Here is a 27,068-nt window from a genome sequence, read left to right on the forward strand (position 1 = left end):
TATGTGAATAACAAAAGCTCATCACATCACGATCAGTGACCAATCACGTCACTTCTTCCAAAGTCTGTTGGTGTTGGACCCTGTGAATCTCTTACTGAGACAGCAAAACCTGACGCTGCATTGCCTCTGTGTCTCCCAGCGGTGAGCCCACTGACATTTTATGGAAATGAGTAACTGCAACAGGGATTTGGCAGGTAAGATGAAAGTGCAGGGAAGAAATGAGAAGCAATAACGCTGGAAGTGAAGTTGAAATTGAACGCAAGCTATAGAAGTATTGGCGATGTTGACCCTGATACTGCTCAAGGGACTTTAGATAGGCAGCCAGAGGGACTTCGTGAGCCCAACTTACCATAAATGGGAAAGCAGTGGTGACAGGAAGGGTGGAGATGTCCCAGAGGAAGTGACACCAGCAAAAATTTTCACATGAAAGCAATGTTTGGAGAGATTTCACAACATTGCAAGTGCAAAGGATAAGATGTGAAAGATAAACCAAACACAGAGGAGGATGGGAATTTACCAAGGTAGAAAGATGCTTGCTCTAAATCATAAATTACGTAAGAACGCGGACTGAACTCTGACCTTTTCTCATCTTGCTCAAATTCCTTTCCAAGGGACCTGGGCAATCACGCGTGACAAACCACAAAATCTTGTTAAAATTGGTCTTTTTGATCGAGTACAATGTGGCTTATTTTCCACCCTGGCTCTGGTATGGCATCACAGGACAGACGGCAGACTCCCTTATCTTAACTTGGGCATTCCTTCTTCCTACTGACTCCAGATTTTTAGACAAAGCTTTACTCCCTCAACCAATTGCCAATTAAAGAAACTCTAAATCCGCCTGTGACTCGCAAGCTCCCACTTCAAGATATCCTGCCTTTTCAGGCCAAATCAATATATGCCTTCCATGTATTGATTTATGTCTTTGCCTATAACTCCTGTCTCCCTGGAATGTATGAAATCAAACTGTAATCTGACGGCCTCGGGACCACTTACTCCAGGCTTCTTAGGTTTGCGTATCCTTGAGTTGCAGTCACTCATAATGGCTCAGAATAAATCTCTTTAAATATTTTGGCAGAATTTGTTTTTTCTATCATCAAGAAGGCAAGCACTGTTCTAACTACTCTTGATAGGTGATAGGTTTTTATAAAGAAATAAAACACTTTAACTCTCAATGTTTCCAATGTTTCAAGTTACAGTGTACTAAATATTCATTTTATTTTATTTTTCATTGCCCTATACATTTGTAACTGACAGTATGAGAGTCTCTAATACTTTGATAAAACATTATAGAGGTCACCAGAACAATCATTATTTTTCTTACTGACATGGAGATTGCTTCCAAGGGTTTCAGTTTGCACAGTCTTTTTTGTTTTTTTGAGATGGGGTCTCACCACGTTGCCCAGGTTGGCCTTGAACGGCTGGGCTCAAGCGATCCTCCGGCCTCGGCCTCCTGAGTAGCTGGGACTACAGGCATGAGCCACCGTGCCCAGCTCTGTGGTCCTTTTACAATCCTGCCCTGCCATGCAAAGCAAGGACAGCCTGTATTCAGTATAGTACAAATGGCAATAAATGTTAAGACAAAAATCAGGTTAGGAGGAATTGGTATGTCAGGGAGAAAGAAGGGAATTAATATTTCATAAAAGGTGGTGTGTGAAAAAAGCCTTTAATAAAGTGACATTGAGCAGAGACTTGAAAGAAGGGAGGGAGGGAGCCATGTAGCTATGTTAGGGAGTAGCAGAGGAGTGATCATTTGACTTACTTTTTCAAAGAATTGCTGTGGTTGAAACAGGGAAGCCGGTTAGAGGCTACAGCAATGGTCCAGGAAGAGGTGACATTGGCTGGGACGGGGAGGGGGACTGGGGGTAAGAAGGGTGCAGGTTATGGATGTGACAGAGGTGTGCTGGAGCAGGCTTGGACTGTTGCAAAGTGTCAGTTTTGCAGTCTGGTTGTTAAACTGTTGGTAACTTGAAACTGACCACACTGGGAGTATTTACACTGCAGAAATTGGGAAGCACCACACATCAGGCTTTTTTCCTCCCCTTTCAAAGTCGATTGTTAAACATTTACCATTTCACCAGGGACATACGCATTTTGAAGGCAGAATTGAATGCGGGGTGTTAAGAGGAGAGAAATCAAACAGGACTCCATGGTTTCTTAGACTGTCTCAGCATTTGCACCAAGAGCAACAGGGCTGGGAGGACGCAGGGAGACAGAGGAGCTGATTGATGTTCCCATCACAGAGAGAGGAGGGAAAGCTGCTTTCTTTCTGAGTTTAAGGAGTAGGACATCTAGACAAAGAGGAAGGAAAATAATTTTTTTCTTCTTGAATCGGGATGGGGGTTCATTTGTATTCAGGAGACACTGGAGAAGTTCAGCACGGCTGGAGAGCTGGGGTAGGCTGGGATCCAGGCAGCCTGGACGGGGTCCGAGGTTCACGGCCAATCCTGAGGCGATGGGTGAGAGAGGTCCTGAGGCACTTAGATTTGGTTTGTTTCTTGCATTCTAAGGAGGTGTCCCGAGTCAGTCCCTCAGCCTGATCCACGGCCCTGTTCAGGACCACGAAAGAAGACCTGGCCCTGGGGGCACCAGGGACGGACAATGCTGATACTCGAGGCTGAGGGCAGGTGGAGGTCCTGGGAGGGGAGGCATTTGGAGCCAAGTCTGTGGAAGGTTCTCTCCAGTTCCTTCTGTCTGGCTGAGCCCTGCAAGGAAGGACGGAGGCAGCAGACACAGAGGGTCCCACGTGGCGGGGGAGGAAGGTGCTGAGGGGAAACATGTCCATGTTTAATCGTCTGCTCGTCATTCCTGAGAGCCCGTTATGTCCCTGGTGCTGGTCCCCTCCTGGGATGCCTGTCGCGGGTGGATGTGTGGCCCTGAGATGGGGCTCTGCCGGCTCAGCCCTGCTCCCCGAGCCCCGACTCCCCTTCCTGAGTCCCTTCCGCTCAGGCTCAGGGAGGGCGAGAGCGGGAGTAGCCCTCAGAGCTGCCCGTCTGGGGCTTCTCAGCGATACTCTACAACGGGGACACCTTTGTCCCCACGGACCCTGGCGTTCAAGTAACCTAGAGACGGCCTGCAGCGGAGGCAGCCACTCAGCTGCCCTCATCCAGCCCCCTCTGCCCACGTCCTCCGTGGGCCCCCTAGGGCGCTGTGGATACCTCTGAGCACCCTAGATGCAGCCCATCCCTGCAGCAGCCACGTACTTCCTGGTGGTTGGAAGCCTCTTACAGGTGTGTCATCTTCTCTGAAGTCCACCGACCTGACGCTGTGTGGCATGTCGACTGGCCCCCTGCCGGCCTTGCCCACTGGGGCAGCACCCTTCCCCCCTACACACACTTACGGTCAGGCCCCCTGCTTCCTGTAGACATAGACGGCGGTGACACCAACCACCAGCAGCGCCTTGGGGCCCAGGAGGAGAGCTACGAGGAGGGGCACAGGGGAAGACGGTGCTGAGCCTGGAAATCAGAGCACAGGAGGAGCCATGAGAGAGGCCACCCAGGAGTTCATCCCAGGGGCCTCCACTTACCCAGTCTGAGGCCACCTGGGCCCATCTATGTTCTGAACTTTTGAACCTGCATCCTGCCCTACTGCAGCCCAAGGAAGAAGCCAGGGTAGAAAGGCCCCACATTCTCACTCAGCCCGCCCCAGGCTGCCAGGTTGTCCTCCTGGAGGGAAGGGGTGGGCAGGATGTGTACTCAGGGTTGCACAAGCATGGCACCTCACAACCCTGGGGGCAGGGATGGTTATCCTCATTCTGATGGGAAACTGAGGCCCAGAGAGGGTAGGGAGGGTTATAAGATTAGTGGGCTCCAAACCCAGGGAAGCCGATCACTGGTGTGCCTTAGGATGACCCCTAAGACCGGGTCGTTTGGACCAAGACAAGTCCAACCTCCTAGGGTCATAGGAATGACCATGGAAGGGCGTGTAGGGGAGTGGGGACGGTTTCACAGGGGAGGGGAGGGCTGCACGGATATCATGTTTAGCCCCAGAGGCTGGGGGAGGACGGCCTTATGTTCTCAGGAGCTCGGGGATCCCTGGAGAGGCCTGACCCAGTGAAACCTGCTGGCTGGAAGACGCCCCAGCGAGTCAAGGGAAAGGGTCTCAAAGTCAGGAGGGCCCCCAGCACCATCTGGTCCACCTCACCCACTGCACGTGTCTCTGCAGTCGTCCTGTGGGACACAGCTCTGGGGAAGCACGTTTAGATTCTTTGCACTTTTACAATGAACAGTTTTTGTTGTTACAATTAAACAAAAATATTAAAATACCTTTTTTTTTTTTTTTAATAAATAAAATAGCTCTGGTGGGTCCCTAAGGGAGGAGACCTGAGCATCTGTGGCTGCTGCAGCAATGGACACTGGCAGTTCTCAGCTGAGGGCCTTTCTGGGACTTTCTCCTCCTTGATAAGAATTGCGCTACCCAAGCGCACTGCTTCTAGGGGGCGAACCCATCAAAGACTGGCTGAATTGGGAGTAGAAGGCCCAGCCCCCTCCTCTCAATTTAAAACAACTCTAAAAGAAGCAGTTGAGTCTTTGTCACGCCTGGGTGGCCCAGTATCTCCCTCCTCGGGTCCTGTCTCCTCACACCCTCAGACATGTTGACCCCGACGGCACTCTAAGGTGCTTCGGGTTTCCTGTGTCCATCTCAGAGTCTGCCTCCCCGGGAAATGGATCTCGGGGAGCAGTCTGGGGAGCAGACTCTAAAATGCAAGTTTGCAACCTGCTCCCTCACCTGCTGGCTGGCAATGAGGCCCCAGGGCTGCTGGCGAGTGGAGCCCAGGCGGGCCTGGCCTGTGGTGCTTGGTGGTGCAGGTGATAGAACTCTCACTGGCAGAGAACTGGCATGGTGTAACCACAGGAAGAGAATCCCTTGCCCTCGGGCATTTGAAAACGAATGGTAGTTTGTTTTATAACAAGGTAGTCATAAGGACTACGGAATTGGATGGCTGCCACTGGGCACCAATCCTTTGGAGAGAGACAATGAGGAGTTGAGTGACTGATGGGGAGTTCAGGTTCAGTGTGGAAGCCAGAGGACTTCTTGTGGCACTGCACGGTCTTATCTCCTGGGGCCAGAGGGCAGAAAGAATAGAGGACTGGGTCCCGCACATCATAAGGGAAGCAGTGCTACAAAGCAGGCTGGATTCTGAACCTGTGGGCTGCTATGCCAGGGTGGGCCCTGACGGGGAAGCTGTAGGACCCTGAGATGCGGGAGGAGGTATTTGGGTTAAAGCACTCGAGGACCTTCAGTCAACTTCTGGGTTGCTGAGGGCAATGGTAGCGGCAGAGCTCCTTATCTCTAAAAATGTTCTCCCCAAACAAGAAGGAAAAAAAAGGAAAATCTATAAAAAACAAGTATTTGATATTACTTGCAGAGAGAATGCCAAACAGCAAAATAACTGAGTCAAAAGGGAATGATCAGCGAAGGCTGGTGCACGATCTCTCACGAGGCCACCATCCTGTCATCGCCCAGCCACAAGAAAAAGTGCAGGGAACACAGAGGGCAGCTAGCCAGGGTTCTAACTAGGGGTTATTTAGAAACACCACCAGCAATATCAAATGCACCCTAAAGTTGAGAATACGGGAAAAGTGTCCAGCAGTTCAGAGCACAGATCCTAGCAAGGGATTTCGAAGTGCACATAACTTAAAAGGGTTGGCACAGATGCCCTGAAACCTGTGGCTATGTCACCTTACATGGCAAAAGGGACAGTGAAGTGTGATGGGAGGTTATCCTGGATTATCCAGGGGCATCCAATGTAATCACAAGGGTCCTTAGAGGTGAAAGAGGGAGATAGGAGAGTTAGGCAGCGAAGGAGATGTGGGGATAGAGCAGAGGTTGGCGTGACGTGGGGCCATCCACCAAGGGATGCCAGAAGCCTCTGGAAGCTGGAAAAGGCAAGGATGCGGGTTGTCCCCTAGACCCTCCAGGAGAAGTACAGCCCCGCTGCACCATTTTAGACTTCTGACCTCCCTAACTACAAGGTAATAAATTTTCACTGTTTTGAGCTACTGAACTGTTGGGGATTTGTTACAGCATCAGTAGAAATGCAATATAAGGAGGCAAGAATATTTTAAAAGGACAGATGTGATTAAAAGGGCAGGCAGGACTTAAAGGGCATAACTTCTGGGGGGAAAGCAATGGGAAGGAAGAAGTTCTCTTTGGCCACAGAGTGGTAGAGGAAGAATAAAAAAGTGGAGGACAGAGGGAAAGTTAGGGTCCTAAAAGACAAAAGAGAGCCAAAGAATTAGAGGATCCAGAACTTTTCCCCACTATCCAAACAAGCTAACAAATGCAAAACTCCGTGAACACACCTGGATTATGCTATACGGACTAAGAGAGGCCTATTAAGCTGGAAATACTGTAAAATACCCTAATCCCAGGATAAAATAGGGGCTATCACTGCAGACTCTGCAGACACCAAAAGGATGAGAAGGGGGTATTATGAACAGCCCTACACACAGAAGTTTGACAACTTAGATAAAATGGACCAAAAATTCTTCAAAAAGCACAACCTACCACAAGTCATCCAATATAAAATGAGTAAAATTCACAATTTCAAATCCCCCCAAAATTCTCAAGGCTTAGATGTTTCACAGGAAAATTCTATCAAGCATTTAAGGATGAATTAAAACCAATTCATCCTTCAATGCACAGAAAAACAGTGGTAAAAGAAATTTGGTTGTGGGGCAGTGGGGAGAGGGGAGAAGGGGATGGGTATATTCACACCTAATGGGTGCGGTGCGCACCATCGGGGGGATGGACACGCTTAAAGCTCTGACTCAGGTGGGGCAAAGGCAATACATGTAACCTAAACATTTGTACCCCCATAATATGCTAAAATAAAAAAATATATATATAAAAAGAAATTTGGGGAAATTTGAATTTATACCATTTTAGATGATATAGTGGAATTATTTTAATAATTTTAATAAATTTAAGGATTTAAAAAGTTAAAATTTTATTAACTTGGTAATGATATTGGTTTTGTAAAAAAAAGTCCTTAATCATATGACCACCCAGTTATGGAGTCTGCACGTGCATACACGAATAAGTTATCAGTGGACATGACTTTGCACCTTCCACACACCTCTTAGTGTGAGGGAAATTGCCCTCCACTTCCTATCTTTACTCTTCCAGCAGGCAGGGACGCAGACCAAAGATGACCCAGCATTGACTCAGCAGAGGAGGCCAACACCATAGGGCATGTTGGAAGGAGATGGGGCCTTTGAAAAACCTTCTGGAGTAGTCCCCTCAAGACAGGGAGGTCTCCAGCCAACTTCAGGACCTTGGAACAATGCCTGGCTGAAAGGGAACATTCCTCTAATTAGCACAAATTTGCCTTTTAGGCACGTTGGTGGCCCTGTCTTTAGGGACTCAGATTTACCTTGATTAGTTTAGACCAATCACCTGGTCTAATGGCAGGTCTTCAACAACACCCCCCATTGCTTCTCGAGTCCTGGTTTTTCCTGCAAAACTCCAAACTCATTAGGTGGCTGGAGCAGGAAAAGAGACCATAGATAATGTGCAGGCAGCGGTTGTGACCACTGCTGGTCCGTTCTCACAGATCAGGACACAGCAGAGGCCCGAGCCGTGACAGGTCTTAACCATCTTAACTGAACCATCTTAAACTCCTAAAACCGTTAGGTTAAGAAGGCAAGAGAGGCAGGACGCCGTGAACCGGTGATCTCCCTCCCTCCCTTCTTTCCTCTTGTAATATATATTTAAGTCAAGAGATCTACCAAAGTGTGCACCAGACTCTTAGCAGTGGTGACTCTTGGAATGTGGGATTTGGAGAGATGAGCTGATTTTAAAATTCTGCTTTGTATTTAGACTTCTAGATTATTTTATAACAAGCATAAATACTTTTTACATTAAAAAAAGATAAAATTTAGAAATTTGTAACCTCACCAGGGGTGTCACCTGCACCCTGCTCCTTCTGGTGGGTGGAGACCACCAGGACGTGGCTTCTGCTGACCGGCGGCTGCCCGTCATGCTCCACCTGGCAGGTGAGCTTCACGTCCTCCCTGTGGGCAGACGAGTTCACCGGGAGCCAGCTGGTCCAGCTGTAGGTCCCATCCTTGTTCTCTACGGGGGTCGAGGCCTTTTCTGTTCGGGACACGTTTCCGTTCTCCAACCAGGTCAGCTGTAGGCTCTGGGGGTAGAACCTTGTCACCTGGCAGGTGACGTTCACCGGGCTCCCTGCCATCGTGGGCTGTTGAGTAACCTCCAAGGTGGGCGGAACTGAAACAGCACAGGGCAGAAGCTCTGACCTTATGGCACAGGCGGACCACAGAGGACGGGCCGGATAACTTAGCTCCCACCACCAGGGCCAGGGCATCACCCAGGACAGTGCTAGGCATGCAGCAGGTGCTCAAACACTGAAAGTGCTCTTTGCATATGAATGAACGTACTAAGTTCAATGCTGGGCACACAGTAGGTGTTCAAGGACTCGTAGCACCTATTAGGGTAATAATGAACGAAATCAACAAGCACAACCCCGGCAGGCAGTCACAATGTCATAACTGTAGCAAAATAGATGAAATTGCCAAGCACGTGGGGCCTGGCTCACAGTGGGTGCTCAGTAACTGCAGCTGCTATTGGTGAACTAAACAAACCCACCAGGCACAGTGCTTGGCACATGGTGGGTGTTCACCCGGCAGGTGCCATCAGAATGAGAGTAAGAGAGCGGCACATCTAGGCACATAGTAGGTGGGCGGCACAGTTAGGAATTAGACTCCAGGCAGTTTAAGCCCTGGAGCAAAAGCTGGGGGAGGAGCGGGCTTGGCGGCCAGGTGTGGGCTGGGGCTGGGCGTGGGGGTCCTCTACCTCGGATGGTCTCAGACAAGTTGGCAGTCCCACGGAGAGGGGCCCCCTGCAAGGTGTCGTGGGCCACCTCGCAGATGACCTGAGAGTGCACGTCCCCACGGTTCAGCGCCACCCTGGCTGTGCTGTGTATGCTGTAGGAGGTGCTTTTTCCTGCAGGGTCCACGCTGGTCTGGAAGTCTGAGAGCTCATTGCCATTTTTGAACCACTTCAGGGTGATGTCTCGTGGGGAGAAGCCACGGGACTCGCAGGTGAAGTTCACCGTCTGGTCAGCTGTGGCCCTTGCCGCAGGGCCCGTCACCACAGGGACAGAGGGTTTGGCTAAAAAGGAGCATTTACAAACAGGAGACATGATTGCAACGACCATCATGAATGATAAGAATGTGACACTGTCAAGGGTCTTCACAGACAATATGGTTTAGTCCTTCTGATAATGCTGGGGGGGGGTGTCCTTATCCTCATTTTACACTGCAGGAGGCAAAGGCTCCCAGAGGGGGGAGACCAGCCTGGGCCAGACAGTGAGTAGGGGCAGGGCCCAGAGGGAATTCCAGGCCTGAGTTCAAAGCGCTTCTCTCTGCACTGGGTGATTCCACCCCTCTCAGCACGGGAACAAGATTATTGATTGGTCTCACCCTTGGTATTAACTGTTCCTAGCCGGCCTCCCCTGGACACCTTGCCAACCCCAGAGAGAGCGGTTATAGACGTCAGTGCAGGGAACAAGTGGCAGAGTGGCACTGCCGTGAGAGCTGGCACCAGGCTGGCCAGCCGACAAGAGGGGTGGCCTGGCACATCCAGCTCCTCATCTGTAAAATGGGACACCAGCATTCCTTCTTCCCCGGGTGCAGGGAGGATTAACTGAGGCAATGGAAGCAGTTTTGCTTTGGATAAATCACAGAAGATGCTTCACAAAAATGAACAAGCACAAGCTATCTTTCACCTAGACTTTACATATATCCAGGGCTTTCCCTTTGGGTATTTATGAATTTATTCTATATTTTTCATTCTTTCCACAAACATTCCTGTAACGTGTGTGAAAGGAAATGAAGTAATTAAGGCTAAGGCTTGACGGTGGAGTCAGCAGGTTTGGGAAGATTGTGCTCGCACTGCTGAACGTTCCCACAGACCTGGATAACGACTGAAGCCAAAGTCTGGGGAGCTCAACATCTCTCACCGGGGAGGACTCTAATTAAGTAACCATTTAGAACAGGTTTGCAGTTTAGGATTTCTGCCCAGCCAATGAACTGTCTCCAAAAACTTTTTGTGAAAATCCCCCGTGCGAAACTTCTACACTCACCTCATGGGACACTATTCAGGGCTGCCCTGATTCAGTGTGCCTGAATTGCAATTCTTTGTTTCCCAGATAAGTGTCATTCCCTTTGACCTCCCTATCCTTTCTTTCTTTCTTGTTTTTTATTTAGTTAACAGGTCTAATCTGTGCCAAGTCCTGAATTGAAAGGGAGAAGCATTTTCTGGAATATGGGTCTTCTTTTTGGTCAGGTTTGGGTTGAAAACCCTTATCACTGAGTACTGAAAAGCTAAAGGTGGTTAATTTCTTAAGCATTAATTAATTACAAGAGACACAGGCCCACTAAACAGGTAGAAGCTCTTCCTGGGTCCTGAAAGCACATAAATTGCAGCATCAGAAAAGTAAGTGCAGTTTCTTCCTGTAGATGGGTCCTAAAGGTTGTCTCCCAATTGCTAATTTTTACCGTACACCTTCTGTAGCAAATATCACAAATATTTGCATTTGTAAACATTAACTTGCTCCCTAACACCCATCAAACATTTTGAGGGCACAGTAAGGAGGGTGTCACTTGAGGAAGTCACATCATCAGGACACGGCAGCCCAGACATCCCTAAAGGGATGGGAGGCTGTAATCAGTTCTCCTCGGGGGCCTGACACCTGCTGTCCCTTCTGTGCCCCCAGCTCTGTGATCCTCCCCCATCCCTGTGAGGTCCCCGTCTGAGCCCCTTTAGGACAACTCTCAGAGAGGAGCCCGGCTGGCCAAGGGCCCAAAGTGGATAAAAACCCCACCCTGGTGAGATGAATGAGGACAAATGCAAACACAGAGCCTGGTATATAGTAGGTGCTTAATAAAGAACACCTGTGACTGTTATCATGTGATCCGGTCACCACTGGTTCTGAAATTACACATTTATTCTTTAGGCAGCAGAACAAAGCAGAGCGGAAACACCAAGAAAAGTCCCAAGTCCTGCTCCCTGCAGCTGCCACGAAAACCCCAATGATGGCAGGACAGAAACCAGCGAATGACGAGTCTCCCCCCTTTCCTGAACAATCCCCTCAGGAAACAAGGTTGGCGAACTGGCTCTCAAAACACAGACAAGATCCCAAGCATCTCCCTCCAGAGGAGCCATTGACACAAGCTGGACGCATTTTGGAGGGAGGAGGGAGCAGAGTCCTCAGGGACATCTTGCTGTGTCCTGGCAGGGAGGGTTCCGAGGCTGAACCGGGAATATGTGCAGGGAATCCGGCGCCTGTGTAGACACGAGCATTTCCAAGATAGGCAGGTTCCCCAGCACCGAGGCTGGATCTGAGCAGGACTCGTCCGGGCCTCCCTCCCGCGATGGGAGGTCCTGGCCAGGTCACTGTGGCCTCCAAAAAGCTGTCCCCAGCACGTGCTGTTCCAAAGCCCCCACACCTGGAAGAGCTGTTCTCCCACCTGGCACCATAGAGGACCATGTTTTCTGGGAAGGGGGACCCAGCTTGTCCTCTGCGACCTCAGGGCCTCTCTCAGGGGTCCTCAGCCCTGGCTGTGTGTTAGAATCTCTGGAGTCATTAAAAACGTCAGATGCCCGGGCCCCTGCCGGACCAATTAAATTGGCATTTCTAGGGTAGAGCCTGGGTCTGGGGATTTTTTTGGTCAAAGATTCTAAAGAGCAGCCAAGGCTGACAGCCACCCGACCACACCCCAGCCCCATTTATATGTGAGGCCTGGAGAGGAGGGGACCCGTCCCAGGTCTCAGGGCTTCGGCGTAACACAGCGCACAGTCACTGAACGTTTACAGCTCTCCGGGCGCTGCTCTAAGCACTTGGCGGATGTGACTCATTCGGTCCCTGCTCCTGCTCTGTGGGGCCGCTGTTGTCATCCACAGGTGAGGACACGAGCCCCACTGTGGTGCAGGGCCTCGTCTGAGGTCACAGGCCTGGAGGTGGCAGAGCTGGGGTGTGGCCCAGGCTTTGGGCTCCAGCCCCTGTTCTAGCCCTGGTGCCACTGATGCTCATCATAACCCCGACGCCACCACCGGGGGTCTGCGCAGAGCCCCTCCAGTCCCCACAGAACCCCCAAGGGTGACATGACCATCACCACTTTAGATGGGGAAACTGAGGACTCGAGGGCAGCCAAGACCGGCCCAAGACCACACACCCTCGGGAAGATGCCCCCACTGCTCACTGAGGTCTCCTCTCTCCCCAGGCTCGCTGTACCCTCGTAACATCCTGCAAGGTTTGGTACAATCGTCCACATTCTACACGTGGGGAAACTGAGGCTCAGCAAAGGGAACCGGGTCGCCAAGGTCACACAACCTTCAAAGAACCCCTAGACTTGGGGGTGCCTACAATGTGCTAGGTGATTGCCAGAGAGGACCTCAAACCCTTTCCAGTCTCCTAAAGGAGTCCATGATCATCCCCATTTTACACATCAGAAGACCGAGGCTAAGAGAAGTGACACCACCGTCTCCTCGTCCCTATGTGTCCCAGTGGGCATGTCCTGTGCCTCCCAAGCCTTGACATCTGTCAGCAGAGCAAGTGCCCTGACATGACACCCCCTCCCTTCTCCCTCTGAGACCTCCGACTTACAGCACCTCTAGGGAGAAGCCCCCGCCCGGATGCCAGGCCTGGGTACCCTGTGGCCGGAAACGGAGGACGGTGGCTCCTGGCAGCCCAGGGGAGGATGTAAACTCTCGCTCACACAGGCCCCTCTAGGAAATGCCTCATCTCCTCGTCCTCAGTGTTCAGTGCCAAGAGCGGGCGGCCGGGGGCTGCAGAGGCCGACCCAGCTCCTCGGTGCTGCTCAGGGAAGGAGCCCCGAGGGCCCCCCCTGCGCTGAGCCGGGTCCTGCAGGAGCAGCTTCTGTGCATCACGCGGCGACTGCGGGACCTTTCTGATGGGGCTCGGAAAGCAGCCTCCCGCCTTCACAGCACTGGCCGTGCTTTTCACGCTTGTTGCCGTAGAACTGACCGACGCAGGAGTTTAGAGGGAGAAGGCTGGAGCATCTGCCCACACTCTGACCAGCACGGCGGGGTGTTGCAGAGACGGCTGCGGGTCAGGCTGGTGGGGTTGAAACCTTGGCTCCCCACCACCGCCCTCAGGTCAGGTCCCTTCTCTGAGCCTCAGCGTCCTCATCTGTAAAAGGGGCAATGATGGCCCCTCCCCCACAGCACTGGGTCCAGGAGAAACTGGCAGGTGAGGAGACAGCACCTGGCACAGCTGCCGCTCCCTGGCCCCTGCCCGCCTCCCCCCTTTCACACTCAGGGCGTCAGTTAGGCTGACGGCATGGCCAAGGCGCTGAGCCTCTACCAGGAGCCAGCAGCTCTGAGTCACGCCTGAGCCACCTCCTGGCTGGGATGGCCTGGGCGCGGACGCATCGTCTGGGAACTTCAGTGTCTCTGATTGTAATATCTGCAAACTCAGGACAGAGCCACCTTCCCTGCCTACGTCCAGGGGTTGTGGGGAGCCCTGATTACCACGTCATCTAGGACGAAATATTGTAACAGCCACATAAGTGAAAACACACATGCCCTCTGACCTAGCAATGCCACTTCCAGTGGGCATCGTGTACTTGAGCAGGACAACGGGTGCACAGGGCCATCCACCGCAGCCCAAGGACGGGAACAACTTAAATATCCGTCCATAGAAGACTGTAAGGTAAATTCTGACATTTCCATATGATGGAGTTTTCTGCAACTGTCGCACAACAGAGCAGCTCCCTACGCCCTGAGATGGAATCTCTATGTGGAATGAGAAAGTTTAAGATGGGAAGAGATTTTCCCATCAACAACAAGCCTCAGAGTCTGAATCAGGGGTTGGGGGGCGGGGCATTCAGAACCTTTGGGAAACTGAAGCAAAGGACAAGGGCCGGCTCCCTGCTCAGCGGTTCTGTCCCAGGAGCTTTGATTCAGCATCGGCGATGCACCAGGCTCCTCTATGGAGACTGTCTAACGCTGGACCTGGAAGGAGCCTGCCTGGAATCAGATCAGGGCTGTGGTCCCGATCCCGTCACTAACTGCCCCCGTGAGCCTGGGCAAGGCCCGTGTCATCCTGTGGCCTCAGGCTCCCCATCTGTAGAGGGGGGTTGGGCTGGATGGCCTGAAGGTCCCGCCTGTGCTGACATTCTAGGACACAGGACACAGAAGGAAGATCCCAGGCCACTGGCAGGAAACCCAAAATGAGCATCTTTGCTGCTTCGACTGGGGAACCCCTAAGTCACCACATGGGGGACCTCTTCCCTGGGGTGAGGGACATTCTGAGATGACCCAGCTCTGCTCGCAGCCTTCCGTGACTGTGTGAGGCAGCCCCTGAATCACATAAGGGTTTTCTGCGCAGACCCACAGCAAACGCCCAACCTCTTGACATCTCCTCCCACCAGGGTTATCAGATTCCACAGTGGGTCTGCGCCTCTTAGGAATCTGCCCAGGGACATGTTTCTGAAGACAAAATAAAGCAAACCAGACCCTCCCTCCGCCCTGCCCTGGACATTTCTCCTCATCAGGAGGGAGGAGAACTTGAGCTTCATGGGCAAGAGTGTTGGCCGTGTTGTTCACTGCTGTTTCCACAGCACCCAGGGTGGAGCCCGGCGCAGTAGGTCCTCAGTGAGTGTCTGCTGCATGAAGAGGACACTTGGCCACCCTGCATGGGACAGCGCTCTCTGGAGGCAGCAGGTGAGGTCTGGTTTGTGACTGGGCAAGTCACTCAATGTGTCAGTTCCCTCCTCCGGGGAACCGAAGGGCTGGGCCAGACTGGAAGGGAGGGCTGGGCCAGACTGGAAGGGAGGGCAGGGCTGTGGGGCCAGGCAGAGCAGAGTGCGGCCCTCCTGCCAGTCACCAGCGGGGAGCCTGGAGCAAGTAGGGTGACGTCCCCAGGCCTCGACTTCCCTGCTGCGTAGCAGAGGGCAACATCAGATCATGAACACGAGGACCCTCCACCACACCTGGGTGCTGCTCACAGACTGGGGGGCGTTTTATTGACTCACTGGCACAGACCGCAGGACAAAGGAGGCCCAGGCTGTACTCACCACTCACAGACAGCTCGGTGCCTGGTCCAGACTTAATCTCCACGTTGTCAGGACTTGCTCTCTGGAACTTCACACAGTAGTAGGTGCCGGCGTCCGCTGGGGTGATGTTACTGATGCGGATGGAGAAGTCCGTGTTGTTTCTCCTTGTGCTATCTCCAAGAGGCGTTACCCGGGGGTAGGAGCCTTTTGGACCGTGGACTAATTCTCGGCTTGGCCCGGTCCCCTTGAACCACTCGATGGGCCCCACGGGGTGCAGGGAGGTCACGGTGCAGCGCAGAGTGGCCGACTCTCCAGCCGAGACCGACACTGACTTGTCAGGTTGAAGCACCTGCAGCTCCTCTCCTGCCACCCCTGGAGGGAAACACAAAGCAGGCATTTACTCCTGTGGGATCCTGTGCCTTTCTCAAGTGTTTGTCAATGATTTTCATTGACTGGGTGCACACCCTGAGCAGGCCTTGAGCTCGGCACACTGCATGTATTATCTCATTTAACCCTCACAAAAATCCTGTAACATGAGCGAGTGTTACAGTGTCCTTATTTGTAAGAAGAGGTTAAGTTTCATTAGCAGAGCATCCTCTTGAGCACCTGAGCGGACCTCCTGAGGAATTTCCCAATTCATACAGATATCTATAGGTTTGGCTAAAGAGACCATTAAGTAACCTGAAATTCCTTAAAAAAAAGAGGGATCCAGCAAAGTCAATTTAAAAAAAGAAAGCCTATGGCCAATGACTATTCTTACTGTACTTATGCAAATAATCATATTTGAGTATAAGACTCAAATTTATTTTACCAATAAGTTGGTCTTACTATGATTTATCTTTAATAAAAATGAGAAACTAGAGAGAAAATTATGTCTCAAAATAAAAAAAAGGCCCATTGTTAAATTCTAGCCTGTCCTTTTGTTTTTAAGTTTTAAATTATTTGTCCAAAGTTTGAACTAAATCCTGGTTATTTCTTGACGACAAAAAACCAGGCTATAATTTTCTTCATAATGTTTCTATTTGGAACCTAATAGATAAAATAGGTTCCTTTTTCCATTGTGATACCCAAATTCTTCTTTAATTGTTAAATTATTAATGTTGTTTATCTCTCGTTTTACTTTTGAAAAAACCAGAGTGATAATATCCTGAAGACTAGAGATGACTCAGCGAAGACTACAAATTCTCATCTAATCCCACTGGGCCTGGTCTGCTGCCATTGCCAGTGCCCTGTTACTGTACGGGACCTTCCTCCCTCTAGGCCGAAGAGGGAGGCAGGTGAGATTGTAACGGCAACTTTAAGGGATAGAATGGTCTTAGCAAAAGGCTTATGTTTATATAACTAATTGCTACAAGTCTGTATCTAAAACCAAGACTATAGTAGCTCAATACTTATAAATAAGTTAATTTTATAACCTTGTTTTTGGCTTTTGGTTTTCAACTATATTGCTTAAAATGTTTTAAGGGATTGATGAGTGCCTGTCTACCCCCATTCCTGGTTGGCCCCAAACGTTTAATTGGCTGTAAGCTTTCATGGCTCTAAACCTCTCCTTGTCCACAGGGGTCCCACCGAGGGCCTAGATGGACCTGGGGCAAATGGCCACTCCACCCTGTCAATGATGGAACAAAATAAAGTTTGGCCATAAGCCACTGCCTCTGTCATATCTTGGTCAAAAGCGGAGACTGTAAATTAAAAATAAAATCCTAAGCCCTCTGCTAACTGAATGGACCCCTCTTGGCCAAAGGGGACCCCAGAAACACCTGAAAGCTGAGCTCCCAGCCATGATGAGATGGCAGGGAGAAAGCACAATTACATGGGTTTGACTTCCCTTCATAAATATTCATCACTCCTCCTATAGCCTGTTGAATATGTATGTTTGACTACCCCACTCAGTGTAAAATCCCGTTCCATTTTGTCTCCTCTTTGAAGCATGTGTGCTGGGCTTTTGGCTGGGCTCTGCTTCCCAACCTGTCGGACTGGCCACCCAACAGGCTGCTACTCTTTATGAAATAAAGCTTTCCTTTTTCCAAAGTAGAAACCTCGTGAATTTTTTTTAGTTAATGGGGAGTGTAAACAACCCAAATGTCCATCCACAGATGAATGGATAGACAAAATGTGGTATATAGATAGAATAAATTTTTCAGTTCTAAAAAGCAATGAAATTCTGGTGCATCCTGCAACACGGCTAAACTTTCAAAATATGCTGAGTGAAATACGCCACATGCAAAAGGAGAAAAACATGATTCCTCCTATGTGAAGTACTTAGAATAGGTAAACTCATAGAAATAACTAAGAATAGAGGTTACCTGGGGTTTGGAGGGGGAAAGAGTGGTCATTTATTGTTTAATGAGTACATAATGTGAAAACTGTCAGGATCAAAATAGTTACAAACTTGTGTTACAAACCAGGACAAATAGAGCCAGGGAAGGCCATGAGGGGAGGGTTCTCACGCACAAACTCCTGATAAAAAGAATCATCACAAAAGACTGCAAAAACCACAACCTTGGGCCGGGCGCGGTGGCTCACGCCTGTAATCCTAGCACTCTGGGAGGCCGAGGTGGGCGGATCGTTTGAGCTCAGAAGTTCGAGACCAGCCTGAGCAAGAGCGAGACCCCATCTCTACTAAAAATAGAAAGAAATTATATAGACAGCTAAAAATATATATAGAAAAAAAAATTAGCCGGGCATGGTGGTGCATGCCTGTAGTCCCAGCTACTCGGGAGGCTGAGACAGGAGGATCACTTGAGCTCAGGAGTTTGAGGTTGCTGTGAGCTAGGCTAACGCCACGGCACTCACTCTAGCCTGGGCAACAGAGTGAGACTCTGTCTCAAAAAAAAAAAAAAAAACCACAACCTTGCACAGTTACCATCTCAACCTTACACAAAAAAATACTTCCGTGAGTATATCTGCTCAGCAACTACCTGTCCAACCTCAAATTGGTGCCACCTTTATTATTGATCCTTGTAGCCAAGGATCATTTACCTGAAAACAATTACGTGATCCTCCTCATTTTTCCTTTAAAAACTTTTGTCTTCCTTTACCTCCTTGATATGCACGTACTTTGCTATGGCCCACGTATTCCTGTTGCAATGCTAAATCCCGAACCAATATCATTTGCTTCTAGTGAGTCTCCCTCTCTGTTATTTAGATTGGCAATAGTTTCTGATCAGGGTGTTGATAAAGTTCTGGAAATGGAGAGTGGTGATGGTTTCACAACACTGTGAATGTAGTCAGTGCTACCGAATTGTAGTCTCAAAAATAAGATTATGTTATGTGTATTTTATCACAATAGAAATGTATTAAAAAGATGGTAGCCCCGTGTATACCTTTGAATTAGACCAAATGCCTCAAGGAGAAAGGATACCACGTATGGTTCCAAAGCGGGGCAGACTTGAGAAATCTTGGGTTGAACCGGGAGACGCAAAGGTCGAGGCAGGCAAATAAGGAAACAGCAGACTTCAAACTTGTGGGTGGTGGGTTAGGGCCCTGTGACTATGTTGGGACAATGAGTTAGTTTAAGTGACATGAGTCACCTTTGTGTCACTATTTAACTACACATGCGAGACCTGCTGTAATACGATAGTTTGATTTCACTGCCTCCATTTCTATTGAGATTCTGGAGACCTAGAGAAATATACGAATGTCCCTTCTTATATAAAATATCCCAAAAGACAGGTGTGGTGTAGGGATAGAAATCAGAGGAGCTCTGGTGGCACCACAAATAAATCTTGCTTTCTTTCCATTTCTCAGCTACTTCTCAGGAAGAAAATTTGCGGTTCACCCTTGCAGGGCGTGCGCTGATAAGATCCAACCACTTTACAGTTTGTAACCAAATATGTCCCCTAAGCGGGGCACATCCTACCACAGGGCAGGTACTTTGGTGGGCCGAGAACACCAGACGGTTTGAGTTTTTAAGTCTGGAGAAGAAGACTGGGGGGAGGGGAGGCTGCTAAGACAGAAACATGAATGAATCTCGGAGGGGGAAACGGGGGACATGGGGGCAGAGGGGAGGGTAGACGTGAGAGTCAGGAGGAGCCGGGGACTGGCCCATGCTGCGTCATCTGTGCAGCTACCGTGGCCACATCTGCATCTCTGGCCCAGTCCTTTCCCTGAACCCGTCCGTGTACCCGGCTGCCCACGTGACAGGTTCCTTGGATGAAAACGAACATCTCAGAACGAACACGTCCAAAACCAACTCGTGACTGTCTCCCACAGCGTCAGCTAAGGCCCTTTTATTATTCCGGATGTTCAGGCTCTTCCACCCCACATCCCATTCATCAGACAATCCTGTTGGCTCCACTTCAGCGTGTGTTTAAAATCTGACCTGTTTCGCCTACAGCTCCTTGCTACGGTCCTGGTGCAGGCCAGCTTGTCTTGTTTGGACACATCCTATGACCCCTTACATGCTCTAGTTTCTTCTAACTGTCTGGCTATAGTCTGTTGTCAGCCAAATGCTAGAATAGCCCCTTCAAACTCCTGTCAGATCTTGGCACATTTCTGTTCAAAACCTTGCAATGACTCCCATTTCATTTGGAGTGAAAGTCAAAATCCTGAACACAGCAGGACGATGTACTCTCAGAGCCTTTGCACATGCTGTTCCCCTGCCAGGAAGACTTGTCCCCCAGATAAGCTCATGGCTCATGCCCGCACCTTCTTTTAATCTTTGTTCAAATTTCCCCTTCTCAGTGATTCCCACTCAGACCACCTATTTTCAACACATCTCACCTCGCAGATTCTCCCCATTCCCTTATCTCCCTATACTTTTCTTTCTTAGCACCTAACACTTTCTAACATGGTATTTTATTTACGTGTTTATCATGTGTGTGGATAACTGTCATTTCCCCTGGTAGGATGTAGCTCCAAAGGTCAACTACATTGTCTCTGTTATTCACTGATGCACCCCAAGCTCCCAGGTCAGGTCCTGGCACACAGTATGTATCCAATAAGTGTGTGTATAATGTGTGAACTGCTCAGTGTGACAGTTGCCCGGGACACTGAAGTTTATTTTAAGTGGATAGTTCCTGCAGAAATGGTTAGAAACTGAGTTTCCCCATAGATGACTTGGCGAGAAACAAAAATGATTTACATATACGCAGGAAGTGGCAGAGCCCAGAAACACCAAACCGCACTCTTCCCCTTATCCCACCCTCCTCCACTCTCAGTGGCAGCAACTGCAGAAATCTCATGGCTAGAGTTGGGCTCACAGCTATTTGAGAAAAGCAGTATTTGAACCTGTGATCTCTAGAGCCAGACTGCCTGAGTTCAAGTGACAGCTCTGCCAGTCACCAGTGAGAGAACTTGGGGCTCTCTGTCCTCTGTTTCCTCATCTGTAAGGCGGAGGTGACAAGAGTATCCACCTTGGACATGAGGATCACACGAGGTGAGAGCCGCAAGGCATTGCCAACAGTGCCTGGCACATGGCAGGTGTTCAAAAAGTGAAAAGTTATTACACAGTTGATTTCCTGAGGCATGGAGGCATCAACAGATATTCGATCATATGGCTATAGATATGAATATGGATATAACTATAGATATAAATAATGTAGGCAGGAATCTCTGTGTCTTCTATTCCCTTCTTTTCTCTTCACCCCCACCCTTCACGGAAGAGGGACTGTCCACTGTCCAAGACTGTGACGCACACAGGTTCTGTTTTGGGAGAAAACTCATCTCACCAAGAGAGAAGTTTGCTTACCTTAGAGTTTGGGGGAGGGCGAGAGGGGTTCACCATGGCTGTCTAGATGCAGCCTGTACCTGCCTTCTCCATGGACAGGAGCCAAAATAGCAAGTAGATATTCACTCTTCCAATCGATCCTCTAAGAGGGAACACTGGGAGTCAAGAGAGAAGTGACAAGAAGCACCAAAAGCAAGTAAGGAAAGGGAAGGGGGGCAGCCTGCCCGGCCAGGACTGGCTGGGAGCTGGGAAAGGGTGAGAAAGAGACCCCCAGGGCTCTACACTCCCACTGCACTCTCTTGTACTCCTGGCTGTGGGAGAATCCCTTAATCTACACAATCCTTGAGTCTAACAGGGAAAGCTGCCTAGAGACGCACAGAGGCATCGCTCCAGAGAGGGAACTTGCATGGAGTCCCATAGGCATCCAAGCCCTAAGCAGCTGCAGGTTGGCACCATTCTGAGAGCCAAGCCCCTGAAGGATGGTGTCCTGACTCCCATGCACCCCAAGGACAAACCCCAGCACCACTGCTGTGGGTTACCAAGAGAGTACACTGTCCAGGAGCCTCAAAATCATGTAACCCAGTCCACCACTCTTGTCACCTGAACACTCTTACTGTGGTCTGATACTAACACACCTGGGTCCCACCTGCACCTGCTAACAGTGGGCCAGGGGACTGGCCTGCCCAACCCACTGCAGTCACAACCAAGACCAGGACCGACCACTTGGGTTCCAGTGGGTTGCTCCACCAGTGCTACTGCCATCACCCACATCACCCCAGCTGCTCAGGGGCCCAAGGGCCCACCCACATGCCTGGCCTACTGCTGTTACTCCCAGCATCTGAGCAAGTCACCTGGAAGCTCAAAAATTGACCTGCCTAGACTGGTCACACCAGTGCCAGTGTAAGCCACCCAGGAGCCCAGGGACAGGCATGCTCAGCCCACCACTGCCACCACTGGGGCCCAAGGACTGGCCCACCTGGCAACCTAGTTCCCCCAAAAACTTCACCACAGTCTCCACTAATAATCACATAAGCCATTGAGAAAATCACAGATACCACTGACACTGTTTATAGCCCAACCAGCCATACAGAGGCCACACTACTGCTTGCACCCAAAATCAAAGCTAAAGCATCTTACCCGCCAATAATATGTATACATCTTCAGGAAAGAGTCCTCCCCTATGAAAGCAATTTCAAATACTTGGAAGAAGCTACTGTTACAGCAGATGCACAGATATCAATGTAAGGACACAGGAAACATGGAGAAGCAAGGAAATATGACACCTCCAAAGGAACACAATAATTCTCCAGCAACAGATCCCAATCAAAATGAAATTTACAAACTCCTGACTTAAAAAAATTCAAAATACTTATTTTAAAGAAGCTCAGTAAGATACAAGAGAATTCTGAAAAACAATACAGAGGTATTGGAAAAACAAGTCAGGATATGAATGAGAAATTTACCAAAGAGATAGATACTATAAAAGAGAACCAAAGAGAAATTTTGGAACTGAAGAATTTATTGAATGAAATACAGAATATATTATAAAGCTTCAAGAATAGACTAGATCAAACAGGAAAAAGAATCTCAAAACATGAAGACAAGTCTTTTGAAATAATCTAATTGGATAAAAACAAAGAAAAAAGAATGAACAAAGCCTTCATGACATTTGGGACCACATAAAGTGACTGATATTTGGATTATTGGTGTTTCCAAGGGTGAAGAGAGAATGGAAGGGTTATAAAACCTTTTTATTATACAAAGTGTTAGATGAAAATTTCCCAAGTCTAACAAGAGATCTAGACGTCCAGGTACAGGAGGCCCAAAGATCTCCAAAGAGATACAATGCAAAAAGGTCTTCTCCACAGCACATTATAATCAAACTGCCTAACATCAAAGACATTCTGTAGGTCATCCCTTCACTCTGTTGATTGTTTCCTTTTCTGTGCAGAAGCTTTTTAGTGTGGTGTAATCCCATTTGTCTATTTTTGTTTTTATTGGCTGCATTTTTGAGGTTTAACAATGAAAAATCCTTGCCCAGACCGATGTCATGCATCACTTTTCCTATGTTTCTTCTACTTGTTTTATCAGTTGGGCTGTATATTTAAGTCTTTAATAGATTTTGAGTTGATTTTTGCATGTGATGAGAGATCGGGGTCTAACTGCATCCTTCTGCATACCTACCACTGTGGTATCCAGTTTTCCTGGGGCCATTTATTAAAAAGACTGTCCTTTCCCCCATGTGCATTCCTGGCACCTTTGCTGAAAATCAGTTGTCTGTGAGTGCATGGATTTATTTCTGTGTTCTCTATTCTGTCTCATTGGTCTGCGTGTCTATTTTTATGCCAGTGCCATGTGGGGAAATGTTGAAAGCTTTTCATCTAAGATCAGGAACAAGACAAGGATGCTCACTCTCACCAATTTTATTTAACATAGTACTAAAAGTTCGAGCCAGAGCAATTAGGCAAGAGAAAGAAATAAAAGGCATCCAAATTGGAAAGGATGAAGCCAAACTATCCCGGTTTGCAGATGACATGATCTCATACATAGAAAACTCTAAAGACCCAACCAAAAACCTGTTAGAACGAAGAAGTTAAATCAGTAAAATCACAGCATACAAAATCAGCATAAAAAGTCAGTAGCATTTCTATGCACCAATAGCAAACAATTTGAAAAAGATATCAGGAAAGCAATCCCATTTACGAGAGCTACTACAAATACATACTATCTAATTATCTTAGTCCAGTTTTTGTTGCTATAAAGGAATACCTGAAGCTGAGTATTTTATTTAAAAAAGGTTTCTTTAGCTTGAGGTTCTGCTGGCTGGGAGGTTCTAGATTGTGTATCTGGTGAGGGCCTCAGGCTGCTTTCTCTCATGGCAGAAGGTGCAGGGGAGCTGGCATGTGCAGAGATTCCACGGCAAGAAAGGAAGCAGGGGGTGCTGGTTTCTTTTTAACGACTAGTTCTTGCAGGAACTACTAGAGTGAGAACTCACTCAGCCCTGGGGGAGGGCATTAATCTGTCCATGAGGGATCCACCCCCATGACCCAAACACATCCCATTAGGTCCCACCTGCAACACTGGGGATCAAGTTTCAACATGAGATTTAGAAGGGACAAACATCTAAACTATAGTTCTAGGAATAAATTTAGCTAAGGGGATAAAAAAATCTCTACACTGAAAACTATAAAACATTAATGAAAGTAAGTGAAGAGGACACAAATCGATGGTAAGATATCTTGAGTTTATAGATTGGAAGAATTAGCATTGTCAAAATGTCCAAACTACCCAAAGCAATTTACAGATTCAGTGCAATTCCTAGCAGAATACCAAGGACATTTTCACAGAAGTAGGAAAAAAAATCCTAAAATGTATATGGAATCACTAAAAGACCCAAAAAGCCAAAGAAATTTTGAGCAAAAAGAATAAAGCTGGTTGCATCCCACTATCTGACTTCAAAATATATTACAAAGCTACAGTAACTAAATATATGCATTTTCCAGTCAATTAAAAAGTAAAAATGAAATTTTTCTGTTAAAAATCCATTTAAAACAAAAAATTAAATAGTGAAAAAATTAATTTAAAAAATCAAACACATATATAAACACACAATGACACATATATATAAAAGTTGGCTTAGCCTACTAGCATACAAGGTTGTTCTGAGGATTAAATAAAATTGTAATACACGTTAAAAGCTTAGGAAAAAATCTGGTATGCAAACAAAATTCACACATCATTAACAAAAGGTTGTGAGCACACACACCGGAGTTTCAACTTCGGTTATCCCCCAGTAATGGGGGATGATTATACTTCTGTTTGCCTCTCTGCATTTTGTAATTATTCTGAAATTAGCCTCCACTGAGAAGCTGAGCAATGTAACATGATTAAAAGAATGAATTTTGAGTTGATCAGCCTGGACTTGAATCCCGGCTGCTCCTCTGACTGAGGTAGGTGACAACGGACAAGTGCCTTTCTCTGCCTCAGTTTCCCCAAATGTAAATAAGGAATAATAGTTGTAGCTATCACACAGGGATGTTGTGAGGATTAGATGAATTAATATGCACCAAGTGCTAAGAACTTTGCCTGCCTTATCACAAGAGCTCAATTGTTGAACTATTACTACTGTCGTTTGGGTACAGTATATGTATAAGAGGAATAAGTGAAAAAGGGAGACCCACCTGCCCTCTAGGACCTATGAGGTAGCATCACAGCAGGACCAAGTGGGGAGCCAGAGGGCTGCTGTGCCCAGCCTAGTAGGGTGGGGTCAGGTCCATGGCCAGAGAAGGGGTTGAGGACAGGCCTTTCCAGGAGCTACGAGCAGAGGCTCTCCTGGGACAAACCGAGAAAGGCCCTCTCGTCCCACCTGTTCTGGGGAAGAGGAAAAATAAACTTCACACGGAGAAGCTGGAGGTGTGGGGACCTCTTATGGGCTGACTTGTGCCCCTTGCTGCCAATGCACAGGCTGAAGCCCTAACCCTTCCTAACTGTATTGGAAGGCAGGGTCTTTACAGAGGTAATTAAGTTAAATGAGGTCATCAGGGTGGGCCTTAATCCAACATGACTGGTGTCCTTACAGGAAGAGGAGATTAGGACACAGAGACATACAGACAGAAGATCGTGTGTTAAGACACACGGAGAAGACGGCCATCTACAAGCCAAGGAGAGAGACCTCAGTAGAAACTAACCCTGCCGGTATCTTGATCTTGGACTTCCAGCCTCCACAACTGGGAGGACATAAATGTCTGCTCTTCCAGCCACGCAGACTGTGGTAGTATGTTGTGGCAGCCCTAGCAAACAGACACAGGACCGAGTCGGCAGAAAGTGCAGAGCTTCTCAAAGAGGAAGAGCTGTGGAGGGATGTGTGGTAAGACTCGGCTTGCGGTGCAGGAGAGGCGGGGGGAGCAGAGGCCACTGTGAGGAGCTGCACTTAGGAGGATGGCGGTGGAACATCCCCAGGGAAACAGTGTACCCTGCCCACCTCCAGTGGGCACCGTTTCAGACTTCACGAACTCAGGGGAACAGAGTGCTGGGCTTGGAGACGACCCTCACGGGGCTGTCTCTCAGCTCGCTCTGTGGCCTTGGACATACTGCCTCATCTCTGGAGCCTCAAGAGGTGCTGGATTTAAATAATTCTTCTGCAAGTGTTTTGTCAATTGAAATATTATAAAAATGTAAGTATTGGGGTGGTGATAGTTTGAAGCATCATTGGGTTTGACGCCTCTGGTAACCAGCTTTAGGTGACAGATGCCCGTGGAGAGTGTTCGGGCCCCTGATTTTATGCTCTCAGACAATGCCTTGTCCTTGGCTTTCTTTGGCAGACCTAATGGTATGCCTGTGCTTACCTAGGGCTTCTGGAAGTCTCCAGGTTGGGGGATCCTGGAGGCGGGGGGAGTGAGGATTCTGGCGCAGGGCAGTGCTTACCTGGGAGTCCCAGCAGTAGCGTCAGCAGGAGGAAAGGATGAGGAGGGTGGGGCCCGGAGGCAGCGGGGAGCATCCCGGAGGCCTAGGGAGCTGGCTCTGTCGGAATGTCTGTGCTGGGAGACCGCAGACTCTCCACTGTGGAGAGAAGACACGCCCTGCCACCCTTTACACAAGAGGAAGTGGCCGTGTTGGTATGAGATGGTAACTGGCTTCTAGATCCTGAAATAGAATCAGGCACAGCGGGCAGCTACGAGGACAGGAGTTACGCAGGTTACATTTTCAGAGAGACTCAGACAGGAGGCTTAGCAGAAATACTGCTTCCTCCCCGCTGTGGGTCTGTCCTGTCTCCACATGGCCCTTCACCCCATCGTCAAGTCTACTTGGTGATTTTCCATTTGGGAGTCTTAGGCCAAGAAGGATCTGTGATTGTGAGCTGTCCTCAACTCCCAATCTCAAGACCCTAGGATGTCAAGCTTGTGGCCTCGTGTCGCACCAGCCTCAACCAAGAGCCACTCAGCTGGAGGCGGGAGGGTTCACAGGACCTTCTAAAATTGGAGAAGCAGCAGGTCTGCTCCTGAAATGATTCCTTATTCCAACCTTCTGTTGGTATAACTGGCAAAACATAGCCCAAATTCAGTCGAATGTGGACCTTAGCACTTTTATGTGCCTGCACCCAGCAAAAGGAATCATTTCTTGGCTTCTTCCTGGAGAGGAAGTGGGTTTAGGTTAATAAGGAACTGCTTTGTGGGGTGAGGTGGGGATTATGGGTTACGGAAGGGAACAGGGTTATGACGGGGGAGAATGTGGTGGGCAGGTCACTTGGGAGGTCATATCCATTTCACCACTCTGTGTTCTGCATGCAGAGCACCTATCCCACTCACCGCTGTGTGTAGATGGGAACTGGGGCAGAAGAAAAATAGATGCCCTAA

General features: G+C 48.8%; 1 protein-coding gene across 1 annotated transcript; it reads right to left on the reverse strand.

Annotated features, from left to right (window-relative positions):
• Window positions 1-1,174: 1,174 nt before the first annotated feature.
• Window positions 1,175-26,212, reverse strand: LOC138400716 (signal-regulatory protein beta-1-like). The gene is made up of 6 exons (XM_069495765.1): window positions 26,140-26,212; window positions 15,066-15,416; window positions 8,818-9,135; window positions 7,900-8,232; window positions 3,338-3,452; window positions 1,175-2,850 (listed from the first exon to the last, which is right to left on the reverse strand). The coding sequence occupies exons 1-5, from the start codon at window positions 26,210-26,212 to the stop codon at window positions 3,340-3,342; spliced, it is 1,188 nt and encodes a 395-aa protein (XP_069351866.1). The 3' UTR covers window positions 1,175-2,850; window positions 3,338-3,339.
• Window positions 26,213-27,068: the final 856 nt, after the last annotated feature.

Source organism: Eulemur rufifrons, chromosome 20 (assembly GCF_041146395.1).
Source record: "Eulemur rufifrons isolate Redbay chromosome 20, OSU_ERuf_1, whole genome shotgun sequence".
Taxonomy (NCBI): domain Eukaryota; kingdom Metazoa; phylum Chordata; class Mammalia; order Primates; family Lemuridae; genus Eulemur; species Eulemur rufifrons.

Bases quoted from the DNA above. Each gene is read 5' to 3' on its own strand.
- LOC138400716 (XM_069495765.1), bottom strand. From the start codon at position 26,212: ATGCTCCCCGCTGCCTCCGGGCCCCACCCTCCTCATCCTTTCCTCCTG. The intron at 8,233-8,817 runs GTAGAGGACCCC...GTGCTGTTTCAG, and splicing joins CTTGTCTGAGACCATCCGAG to TTCCGCCCACCTTGGAGGTT. The intron at 3,453-7,899 runs GTGAGGTTACAA...TCTGATTTCCAG, and splicing joins GGGTGCAGGTGACACCCCTG to GCTCAGCACCGTCTTCCCCT.